Consider the following 12,722-nt stretch of genomic DNA (forward strand, 5'->3'; position numbering starts at 1 on the left):
ACCTGGAAAGGGAGTTGTGGCTTGGAGAGCACAAAGTGCTTTCCAGTTCTGGGTATCACTCTGAAAGGCATCTCTGCTGCTGTTACATTTTCTGTGCTTGTGCCTCCAATCATTGTTTCCTACTCAACAGGACAGTGCCTCCCCTCTCTGAAGGATGACGCCAAATAGATCTCACTAAGACCAATTTCTCCTAGTTATCACTTCTCACACACAAGTGCCAGGTATAAGAACCAGCACAGACACTAAAACCCACTGCTTGGCTCTGGCAGCGTGGAAAAATAAAATCACCAGCAGATCAGCCAAATAACCAGGTGGGAGCAGTAAGGACAGAGGCAGGAGAGACAAGGTACTAAACCTGCCCAATGCTCCCAAGCGCCTCGTTATATTGATTTATGTTTAGCTAATTGAGAAAATGACTCTAACTACACAATCCAGGCCCTAATTCAGAAAGGCCCAAGCTTTTTAGTGTCTCTACCTGCATCTTAAAAGGCATGATTTAAACCCTGCAACTAACAGGCTGCCAAAGGCAAGGATTTCAAGGATCTGATGTTCTGTCATGCCGAGGGGGTGAGGCTTAGCTAACCTCTCTTGTTACTTGGTCTTTCCCCACTGACGTACAGGTTTGCTGCTGGGACATAAATCAGGGTAAATGATGAAGGAAACCAGTCTCGTGCCCCATCAAAGGAGCCAACACTCGCTTTAATAGGACCATGCAGACAGGCCTAAATAGGGCACTTAACAAGCATGTGGTTTCCATTATACCAGCCCACATCTCTATGCCCTGCCTGCATTGCCACTGGCAAAAGCCTTTGTCCCTTGTACCCACACCTGCCTATATGCACAGAGTTAGAAAAAGGACTGTGATACAATACCAAAGTGTCAAACATACCATTTCTGGGCTGAATCAGGCCTGCAGAAAAAATTTATCTAGCTCTCAACCACAGTATGAACCTTTGCACACAGCAATGGCATACCTTAGAGGAGAGCACAGAAATGTCTCAGCTCGTATTATCCCAAGCCTCCATGTCTATACAGAATCAGAATCGTACCGAACTAAGACCAAGAGCTACTCACAGATCCCACACAAGGTGAGTCTGATAAAGTAACAGGTCTCAAAGTAACAGGTCAATCCATATCATCAGGGTTTTCATTCAAGTTTGAACCTTTGTAGAGAATGGAAAGTCTAAAGATCCTACAGTCCTAAGCAAAAAACGCAAAGCAGTGGGTGCCAGCACATAGGGCAATTTGGAAGTGCTCTATCCCTATCTCTGGATCTAGAACTTCTGAATAGGGTGACTTTCCTATCAGCAATCCCATCTAGCATGTTCTTGATACTGCCAGTCAGGAAAAGCAGTACACCAACTACTCTTGCTAGTCTATCCCAGTTTGTCCTCATTCTCTTTTGGTGGGATATGGACTCAAAGCAAAGACTTCAGAATGTTGCAGAAGGTATTAGGGAGAAACATGGCCGACTGAGAACTTAAATCTCCACCAGACAGCTATTCTAAGATGAAGCCTCTCAAGAGCTCAACTTAGCTGGTTGGATATACAATCAAACTGGGGACTGTCCAAGTGCTTTACACCACACACTAGATATCCATAGGAACCCTAGACTGCTGGAGTTAATGCAATTTTGTCTGAGCCGTGACCATCTGTGCTCACTTAAACATTTCTTGATAGAGGAAGGAGCATTAATCCCAACATCCTGGCCAAACTGCAACATGAGCAATTATATTGTACTCCTTTAACACTCTCACAGTAGCATACATTAGTGTTTTCTACTTCTTCCCATAGTGGAAATTCTGTAGCCCAACACAGAAATGGCTGCACTGCCACAGGAGAAACCAAATCCCCTGTGCTGAGCCCTACAGTGGTACTGTCAGGTATCACTCCATTTTCCCTGCCATGGTGTTCAACCCCAGCACGTTTCATATTCAGACTTCCACCTGCACAAACAACTGGCCCTCACTTAAAAATCTGCCTACCTGCTCTTGGCTTCATCTGAATTTTGCAGTTCTCCACTTTTCTGAAGAGGTGCAACACGCTGAGTGGACGGTGCACCTGCCTTTGATGCATTCTAACAACAGCAGAGCCAAACATAATAAAACATGTTGACCGCTACTGAGGTAGAAAAGGCTTTTGTTTGGAGAGCTTCAACTCCAACCGTTCTGTTTTCTTCAAGGAAAAAAACAAGAAAAAAACCCCAACTCCTCTGTTGCACCAAAATCATCTCCTGGCATTTCTGACCAGCACACATGTTGTTACAATTATGACTGGACTGCTTGGCTCCGGCATAGGGGGAATGTTAAACCGGCACACTGGCACCCATCAAAACATTTGCAAATTTCCAAAGTGGAACTGACACCATGGTAGTGGTTTATATCACACGTCAGAGAAAGGCTTCATAACTCAGATCAAACAATTTAACTCTTCGGCTTCCTGCCTAGAGAGAGCAACCAAATGCTAGGCTGCCTATTGTTATTTCATGTGGCCGCTTCATATGGCATGCAGCCAGTTCACTTCATTTTGCAAGCTCAGAAGTTAAATACAGAGAGAACTGGCCAGAACTTCGATGAGAGACTAGTGAGAGAACAGAAACTGCTGATTCTAACAATAACATTTTCCCAAGAGGCAGAAACACCAGCACTATCAGCATGGTACATGAGAATTTTCCAACTTCTAAGCCTTTCTAATGGACATAAGCTTACTCCGTTTCAGAAAACTCATGTTCCTGAGTAGTTATCAGAAAGATCTTTGGATTTCCAGTTTTCCACCTTTTTTGGTTTGAGGCATTCAGACAATAACCATATTGGTAATAACAACAAGGTGCAATCAGTAGGTCTATTTCAATACGTTAGCATAGCAGAGACCCACAAATTATAAGCCAAAGTGTATGCATTTGTACCTTGTAAACACCATTACAATTCAAATCTTGTCAGATGCTCTTCTTTATGCCCCTCGATGAGCTGAATATAACTGTAATGAGGAACAGACTTACCCAGTAAGACTTAGGATTCTCTCGAGGAGCAACTAGGGACAGCTGCAAAGGATGGAAACAAGAACAGTACAATTAAATTATTATTGCACTTACCAGTAACCAGCTTTGAAAACCATAATCAGGTTGCTACAAGCTGCTCTGTAATTGCAGACAGGGCAAAGGAAGTCTGCCACCATTTTTTTTCAAAATGCAATCAAATACTTGGTTGTTAGGCCAACTTTTTTTTTCAGCGAAATATCAGAGAAAGAAGTCTATCAGCAACACAGCAGAGTTTCCTGTGCATCTCAAAGGTTGTTTTAGACTTTCCCAACTTTAATCAGTCCTAATCATGAGAGTTTTCTCTAGAAATATTTATCCTCCTTTCCCCTGTGTATGGGAGGCACCAGTAGCGATTTTTCACTGCTGTCTCAGACCACAGACAGAAGACAAAACTCCTGCCAAGTTGTATCCTGCCACGTCTTTGCCCCATACATTTTCATACACTGGGACGGCCTTCTTCAAGGTTTTACTTTCACACAGAGCAAACTTGCCAAGGGACGTATCTGATTCTGTCATTTATCACCTCCTGTGGAAAAACAGTCTTGGATATGGGTATTAGTATCAGATATCAAAACTGAAAGCAAACACACCACGTAGAAGATGCACTGATTTATTAATAGAATAAAAATGAAATGTAGTGACATAGTTGTTTCCACTGTTAAAGCCATAGAGACAATTAGTGTCCCATTTATACACTTGATGGCATCACTCAGTAACTCATTCATAAACTCTGACGTGTTCAGGTCAGGTATTACAGAAAACATTGCCACAGTGAAAGCAGCTTTCCTCTGTTACAAAGTGGATAGCTACAGTGTCCCCAAGGTTTGCAGCTGCATCAGTCTCTACTGGAGGCTTTCATATGTCCTCTGTTTCAATTCCTGAGACTTTCTCCACCTGGAAGAGTTTTCTAAAGCCTTTCAACAGCAACAGAGGGAAATAGCTCAACTTCTTGTGGGGTACAAACCCACTCTTCAGGCAACAGAATGCATTGATCATTACAGGAAAATGGGCTCCATTCCAATATGCTGTGGGAATTATTCATTGCAAGGTCCCTGCTGATTATTAGTATTTTGAGGCAACAGTGATAGAGGAAAATGTTTGTAATGGAATACTTTCAATCATAATTCTGTTTTCTTTGTTTCTACTTCTGCATCATACATTCTGCCATGTCTTAAATTGTCACCCATTATTTTTGTTAAATCATAGCAGCTGTGAGTTCATAGACAATTCATTGTCAGTATGGAGCTTTGTGTGATATAGCACTATCTGAAAGAAAAAGGAAGCAATACATAGAAAATATTACAATTAACTTTGCAATTTCTCCCAATATACGATTATCCCTTAAATCAGGTACAGGAAACAGTATAAGCTATGAAGATAATTAAAATATACTCTTGAGTTTCACTGGATTAAAACCGTTGAAAACTTATCCCTTATGGATGCAAAGGAAGATAAAAATCATATTGCATCTGTCAGGGGACAGAATGTGTCTAGAAACAGAGTAAGTGGCAAAGCCTTCTCCTGTAGATATGTATCTCTTGCACACTGTTTGGAACAGGTATCTGTGATACCGCTATGCAGAAAAGCCCTTGGAAGAAACCCTACTGTTTGCTTCCAAGTGTCATATGTGGAAGGTACAACAACCCATGAGGAGCTGGGCATTAGAATTTGAACCTAAGAGAACAGAATGATAAGGACAGATGGTGATCTCCAAAAGAGATCTTCCTCAAAAAGAATTTAAAAAAAAATCCTCTAAAATGAAGTGCATATTACTGGCACCGCAGAAGCCCAGAGATAACATACAGCCCACAAGCCTGCAGAGAGTATCACATCCATAACCAGCTGGCTGAAAGTAGTAGTCATGTAGCAGAGCAAGCTGGGGAGTCTCCTGGAGTCACATTTACTGCCTGAGTCTGGTTGTCCATATCAGAGAGGGATTTGGTACTGGAGTTTTCAGACAGCACCAACTGTTCAGACAGAGCAGGAGAAGCAGCAGCGTGGTTAGCATGCTCACTCTCCTTTGTTGTAACAGTGGGAGCTGAGTTTTCTTTAGCTGTCCCAGCACGATTGTGTGACTGGCTGGCTTGTCTCCCTGCTTCTGCCTCCTGCTGCTGCAGCATCCGCTCCACCTCTATCTCAAGTTCCAGATTTTCCTCATCTGCCTCCACTTCCAGCTGCTGCATTAACTCCTCCAGCTTCCTGGCCTTGCGGAGCTCGTTCTGCTGTATGATCGTGCACAGGTGCTCTGTGAGGTGCTCCTTGATCTCTGTCTTGTGTTGGAGGTCCAGCTTGGCTGCCACGTACTCCGACTCAGCCTTGTCGTACCGCTTCCTGCAAAGTCAGCATCATTTCTCGTGGGTTAGATCTCAAAGCACTTTGCAATCTGCCACACGGACAGACACTTTAAGCATCCCTGAAATGCATCATGCCAGCTGTTTTATGATATGCTGCTACTCTAGTTTAAAGGGGGGGGGAGGAAACAAGTACAAATGCTTTAAGCCATCTTCTTTTGACACATTGGCCTCCATTGCTCCTACATTGCAAGAGTTAATTTGCTTGTCTGAAATACAGAGATTGAATTGCAAGCAAGCATTTTTACCGCCAGTTTTAAGAGATGCAACACTAGCAGGAGAAAGAAACCCTCAGAAGTTGTAATGTTTTCACACTTCAAATGAACAACTATCCAGCAAACTGCAACACTGTAAAGCAGTTTTGAGTTTTTTTAGTCCAACCGTCAGCACAACGGATACAGATGCTATGAGGGTGCTATACATACTTGCACTTGGATCTGATCGAGATGCAGACTCCTCTGGCCACCCAGATACACATTCTGAAAGTCACGAACTCCACAGATCAACATAGCATCTGACATCAATAGTGATCACAACTTTTGTGTGGCAACAGATGTAGAATTTCATTGCAAGCATTCCCCCAGGACATACCTCCTGCCAATCTGTGTTTCCTGTCATGGCAAATATAGCCAAAAGGAAATATTCCAAATATTTATTGAGGTCGACGTATCCCGGATATGCAGCACTTTAATGGTTGGTGTCCATGTTAGTGGTGTATCTCCAACTACATTCATTGAAACTGTATATTAATTCAGCTTAATTATTAGAGACAGAAATGCAATCTTGCTCATCAGGAATGAGAACAAAACAAGAAAGTCAAGATTTTCCTGGGTCAGGTATCCAAAATGGAAGAGCCAACACTATGCTGGAAGCTTCTGTACAGTCAAACATTTGGGCCAAAATCACATATCTTCTCCACACCATAATTATTAAAATTCCATTCCACAGTAACTGTCAGATGCCATCAACCACGTGCTCAGAATTATTTAACACTGCACTTCTTGACCCAGTGAAAAAGATTGGGTTTTAGCCCAAAAATAGAAGCTAAGGACTGAAAAAATTGCTTTCAAAACCACCACTTAAAAGTAAATCAGCTTTGGCTCATAATGTACAAAAACTACAGCACTGCAATTATGTAACTCACGCTTCCAAATCTCTCCCTCACAAAAAGATTTTACTAAGTCCATGAAAATCACTGTTTCAGAATTTCATCTCCTTTGTCCAACCAATATCCCCTCTGTTACCCTCACTATAAACTGCTTTCCAAAAGCTGGAGCTGATTGTTACATTCTCTTTTGCTATTAAGCATTTCAAAGAGACACGTTATTAGAAGATTTGGATAAGGACATTTGTAAGAGTGTTTAGCAGTTTCAGAAAGCAGAGTTAAGCCAAAAATACAATGAAATGTTTCCCTCTCGAGGATAAGAAATTCAGCATCCATACACACTCAGCTACTGAAACTGCAGTTAACCTTAGATATTTCAAATGATAATCATGCAACCCAAATTCTCATTTTTTAAGCTATTACTGGTATTTTTTGAAGACTAATTACCACACTTATTAGCCTGTGGTCGACATACAGCAGAATTCTTAGGTGGAAATAGACATTTCACACATTGAATCCTGAACCAAAAACCTCAACCAAACATTTCCATTTTATTCAACGACTACATAAACATGCTGATGTTTATCTACTGATGTTGTGGTTTACCCACAGCTAAAAGGGTGTTCCGATTAATTTCTTGCACTTAAGGAACTCATCAGAACCAGAGTGATTAAAGGCACATTGCGAAGGGGGAAAGCTTACTTTTTCCTCCCAGTTCCAAAAACACTTCAGCAGAATTCTGTTTTAAGCTTAATTGGTCCCATAGATTCTAGCAGGACCAGACCTGTCATCAAAAGTCAAGTTTCCCTGAAAGGAAATTTAGGATTTTTGGAAAAGATCTCTTTTCCCTAAGAAGAAACAATAAAGCAGGGCTTAAGGACAACAGCACAGTTAAAGCAGTAAGTATGCCTCACAACAGCACGAAGCTGGAAGGCATAGTCTGCAGTCAGAAAACAAACCTCAGTTTCCAGATTTCAAGGGGAAAACGAGGAAATAAAAAGCACACTTTTACCTCAAGGTTTCTAAGCAGACAGTCTGAGGGGCTTTACATATGCATTATTACAGCGACCTCACTCCATTACTGCTTCAGTGAGTAGAAACAATATTTGCTCCCTCTACTCAGGAAAGGCTGTTCCCTCCTCCTCCCTGCCTGGCACTTACCGGGCATAGGAGTAGTCCAGGCTGGCTTGGTCAATGCGGTTCCGCAGGATGCCGATGTCAGCAGACACCATGTCATCTAAAGCTTGTAACTCCTTCTGAATCCTTTTTAGCTTCACTGTTTCAGCTTGAGTTCTTTTGGATCTGCAAAAAGGAAGATGTTTTCTTTTTCTTTGCGAGCCTCTTTTCTTGACATAATGGGCTTCATTACATTTGCAAAGCAACTACTGTCTTTATGAGCTACTCAGAAGGCTACTCCTTTATGGTTTCAGACTTCTGATCTTACTTAATATCCACAGGGATCTAAAATGTCTGCTATTAAAGGACTACATCAAAATTACGTAATGACTATACTGAAAGTACCTAAAATGGATTGTGTTCCTTCACTGAGGAAACCCACAAGTAGTTGCTGTATCTAAGCAGCTCTCAGCATAAGGAAACAGGAAAAGACCTGGAGGGTGAGTAAGAGGGGGAAGGGTATTCAGTCCTACAAATATCCCCTTTCAAAGAAGTCCAGCTAGAAGGGGCCAAAAAGCCACCTAACCTAAGCTTGATTTCGCTGTCGTAAAACCATTCCCAAAAGTCCTGGCCAAATCCCAGTGAAGTCAATGGAAAGTTTTACCTCAAACACAAAGGACTGCAACCAAGCCTTATGCAACCTTTTTCAGCTCAGCCTGTTCATTCCCTAGTTCTGAAAACTGAACGTTGCTAAGGGCAGCAGGCTTCAATGGACTGCTCTCTCAGGCAAATAAGCAACTTGCAACAAGATTTTACACCAGGTCACTTTGCAACTGTCATTCTTCCTCAACAGCAAAATTGTGCTTTTCAGCCACTGCTTTATTCCAGAACATGGGTAGGAAGTGACACCACCTCTCATTTGACCAGCTGATGCAGGTGAACAGAAGCAGACATCTTTCAGTGCTACTTAGAGCCTGAAGACCTTTAAATCTCAGCTGTAGCTCCTTGTCCACTATCTTCCAAGTCTTCCTCCCTCTCCTTATGCCAGCCTGGTGGCATTGTCTCACAGTGATTCTGACCACAGTTACTTGTTACTTAGAAAAGGCAAAAGAAAACAAAATCTTCAGAACGTCAAAGAGAATCTTCTGCACAGTACTGATATTAATTCATCTTTACTTCTCAAGAGCTTCAATGGGCAGAACATGACACTTTCCTGGGAAAGGACTGTGAGCCAAAAAGCTGTGCATCACCTTCCCTGATTCAGTACTATCAGCTGCTCCAATATTCTTCCTCACAAACCTTGCCTGACTTGCAGTTTTACCTATCTTGCTGGACAACACTATTTTCAAGTCTGGTCACTGGAAAAACAAGAGCTAACAACTCTAAGAACACATGAATTTCTATGTATTTTAATCAGCCAAGTGTAAAAAACTTCTTAAAGCTTGATAGTTTTTTCCTTTCAACACTTTTCACATATTAGTAAGTCAAACTCAAAATGCTTAATCACTCGTGGCAAGCATGTAATCACAGGGAACTGTCTGTCACAGCTGCTAATTTGTGGAGCAGTACATGGAGAGCAAAGAGAGGGGGAAAGAAGGAGATTTTAAAAGAAGATATGTAATTGGTTGCAGATTGAAAGGAACCTCTTTCTCAGCCCACACTGCAGCACAGGCCCTTACCTCTCAGCAATAGCTTTGGCCAGAAGTGCCTTCTTGCGTTTATTCTTCTCTTCTATCAGCCGTTGCTCTTGCTGGAGGATCTCCCACCGTGATTTTTCCTGCCTGCTCATTGACAAGAAGATCAAAATTGATAGCGAGTTTAATTTGCTCCCTGTCCTCCACACAACACCGATAATAAACATCATGTTTCCTGGAGCAAACTCCAAATAGGCTGAAGGAACAATAAACAATTTTCTGCAAGAAGTCACTGAGACCAATAAACATTTTCAGATGCAATGTGCTGATCAGAACACAAATCGTCACATGCAAACACGCTGCTGGCTCCATGATTGCTAGAAGAAAGAGCGTTCAACACTTCCTCAGAGTTGGATAAGATTTTTCACATAAAGGTTGTGCTTTACCACTGGGTCAAAGCAGTTCCAGTCTTCTTACTAGCTGCTATGAGTTAACTGTTCAGTTTGCCAACGCAGCCTCTTTTTTTGAAAGTGCTTTTTCTTATCAGACAGACAATCTGTCTGCCTTATAACAGAGCACTCAGACAATTAAACGGATGGAAAGAAGAGCTGATAAAAATTACAATGAAATTGATTAATGAGGAAAACAGGATTTTCCTTTTATCACTGTGGAAAGAGTTACACTGATTCCATTTCCTAGGCCACCACAACTACTGAGAGATATAACTGATCCCAGAAAATGCAAGACAAGGTTCTTGGTGAGAGGGGACAACCTGTGTGAACGCAATTGGGTAGGATTAAGGGGAAACAAAACCTGCTTTGTTGCTTTTCCATCCTGCTTTTCCATCCTTCACGCCTTCTGAGAAGTCTCTGTTCCAAGGTCTTGCTCAGTTTAACAATGCCAAAGTAATTCAGCTATGTTTATTTTAAAAACCATTCCTGCACAAGAATATCTCTTCAGACTTCTCACCATTCTATTCCTAAGACCACATACCGAGAAAAATGTTGGACAAGATTTAAATTGGACTGCACAGGCTTGAATAACTTCAGCAGATTCGTGGGTGGTTGTGGCACCTAGATGTTACTTGCTCCCTACACCTTCTCTGCTACGCTTCAACTACCTTCCACACACAGAAAATGTATTTTTCACCACCAGCGGGAAGGAGCTGAACAATCAGTACACCCACTGAGCACAGGAATAATTGGGTACTGCTCTGTCAAGTGCAGCTATTCTCATGAAGAGAGGGCAGTCTCTCTGCAGCTGGGTGATCCCAGCCAGGTGACTGCACAGCCAGCAGCTGCTGCCCCTCATGATGTATCTGTGAGAAACAGGACATCCTGCCACTGCTCTTGGAACTGGACAGAATCCTCTCCAAGGGGAAGCACCTTTGGTCCCCTCTAAAATCCTACAGGCACTTTTATCCAGGCAAGAGAACCATATGCAGAACTGTGTGCACTCAAGGAAAAAAAACCTCACACTTGGACACAGGCAGGAAAAAAAGCACAAAGGAGGTAAAACCAAGTCATTTCATATTAAAAATGCCTGTCCTCTCTTACATTTAGACAACAGCTTCCTTCTATAGGCTACTGTATGTATTCTGGATGATGAACAAAGTAACTGCCTCATGCAGTCAGACTCCCAGCTGCATTCCATACTTTTTCCTTTCTCTCTCATAGGTACCACTCTGATGCTTTGGGGAGAGACAGACACCCCAATATGGGCTGATAAAGAGTGAGAACTTGAATTGTGAAAGACAGAGAATTCTTTAAAATGGAAATTTTTATCTCCTTAACAGGAGATATTAATAAATCTACAGTAATATTGTAATTTCTGTAACTCTGTGTTCCCATTCACAATATATCTACTTTCAAAAGGTACAGCTACTTTCTATTGTGGATGCTGGCTTGTCTATGCAACACGATCCAGATGAGATTAGATCTTCACAAATCACTGAGGCAGACCTCCTTGATTCACAGTCCCACTGCTATAGGAAATTATTCAGACAGTCATGGTGCTTTTCTGCTTGGATTAAATGACATAATTTGGTACTGAATCAGGTCTAACCCAACTGACTAGAGATGAAAAGCAAAGGCTCAAAGCAGAGGAAGAAAACATTCTCTCTCAAACCTCCCTGTTAGACAAAGGAAAGTTCAACATTCAATTTCGCTTTACGGTAAAACAAAAGAACAAATCCATACAGAATAAAACCATCCCCCAATTTTACCAACTTACTAACAATTCCACTTTCTTTCTCTCCACTGTAGTGCTTGTCTTTGGAGTGACCTTCCGGGCACTGTCACTACCATCACAAGGACCTGCTGGCCTCGCCTCCTTCTGCTGATCTTTGCTGTCATGTTGCCTTTGCTCTGCTAAAGGACGATGTGATGCTGGCACAGGCTGCTGAGGATTACAAGGTTTATGTTTTGGTGCAGACAGCAACTGCTCAGGAGGAACAGAGGCTGCTCCACCCTGCAGTCCCAGTTTCTGGCATTGCTGCTGGAGAGCTTTTTCTCGCTGCAGTTGCTTCCAATTCTTATTTGCAGGGTGGGGACGACGCGGCTGCTCCAGCGGTTCAGATAAATCTATCAATGGATGAGGAGGAGAAAGAGAATTAAAAGCAGGCCTTAAAAACAAACACGGACTGTAAACTGGCTACACTGGGGCAAAACCAATCTAAGGACAAGACACGTCTGAGTATCAAGGGAAAGCATCCTGAGGAAAATCCAGGAGCCTGGAAACATTCTGTTGGTCTAGGAATCCGGGGTTTTAGGGGATGCGAGCATCCGAAAACGAGAGGAGGGAGGAAAAAGGGATTGGCAGCGGGGGACTAAAGGAAGAACTTCGGGGAGGAGCAGAGACGAGTCCAGGGGAGAACCAGATGTAGGGCCAAAGGAGGTCCAGTGGGCAACTCGGGCTTTATAAAGCGAGGGATAGTGAAAAACAAGGCGAAGACGGGCAGAGAGATGCACGAGAGGGCCGGAGGACAGGCAGGCGTAGGCACAAGAGATCGGGCTGAGGGCACGGCTAGGAGCGCGAGGGCCTGCTGGCTGCACCGCGCCGCGCCCGGCCCCGCCGCTCCCCGGTGCCCGGCCTCGAGCTCGGCCGCACACCGTACCTCGCTGCAGGCGCCGCAGCTCCTCCTGCGTGAAACCAGCCCAGCCCTCGGCACCGGCCATCGCGCTTCCTCCTTCCGCTCACGGGGCACCGCGCCACGCAAGCCCCGAGGCTGCCCCGCCGCCGCCGCACCGCTCGAGCAGGCGAACGCTGCGGACAGGCCCGACCGGCAGCGTGCGGCTTCCATGGCGACGCGGCGGGGGCTTCGCGTTTCCATGGCGACGCGGTGGCACAAGATGGCGGCCTGAAGGGATGCGAGAAGCGGGCAGCGGAGGGCAGGGCCGGGGCCCCGTCTGCGGGGCTCCTTAATAAAGCAGCGTTAAAGCAGCAACGCCACGACGCCCCGGCCGTTTATAGATCGTAGT

General features: G+C 43.6%; 1 protein-coding gene across 1 annotated transcript; it reads right to left on the reverse strand.

Moving 5' to 3' along the window:
- Positions 1–4,896: 4,896 nt before the first annotated feature.
- On the reverse strand, positions 4,897–12,419 carry GORAB (golgin, RAB6 interacting; the record flags this gene model as incomplete). The annotated part of the gene is made up of 5 exons (XM_079536389.1): positions 4,897–5,368; positions 7,655–7,795; positions 9,289–9,390; positions 11,468–11,825; positions 12,359–12,419. The coding sequence occupies 5 exons, from the start codon at positions 12,417–12,419 to the stop codon at positions 4,897–4,899; spliced, it is 1,134 nt and encodes a 377-aa protein (XP_079392515.1).
- Positions 12,420–12,722: the final 303 nt, after the last annotated feature.

Source organism: Tetrao urogallus, assembly GCF_951394365.1.
Source record: "Tetrao urogallus genome assembly, chromosome: 5".
Lineage (NCBI taxonomy): Eukaryota > Metazoa > Chordata > Aves > Galliformes > Phasianidae > Tetrao > Tetrao urogallus.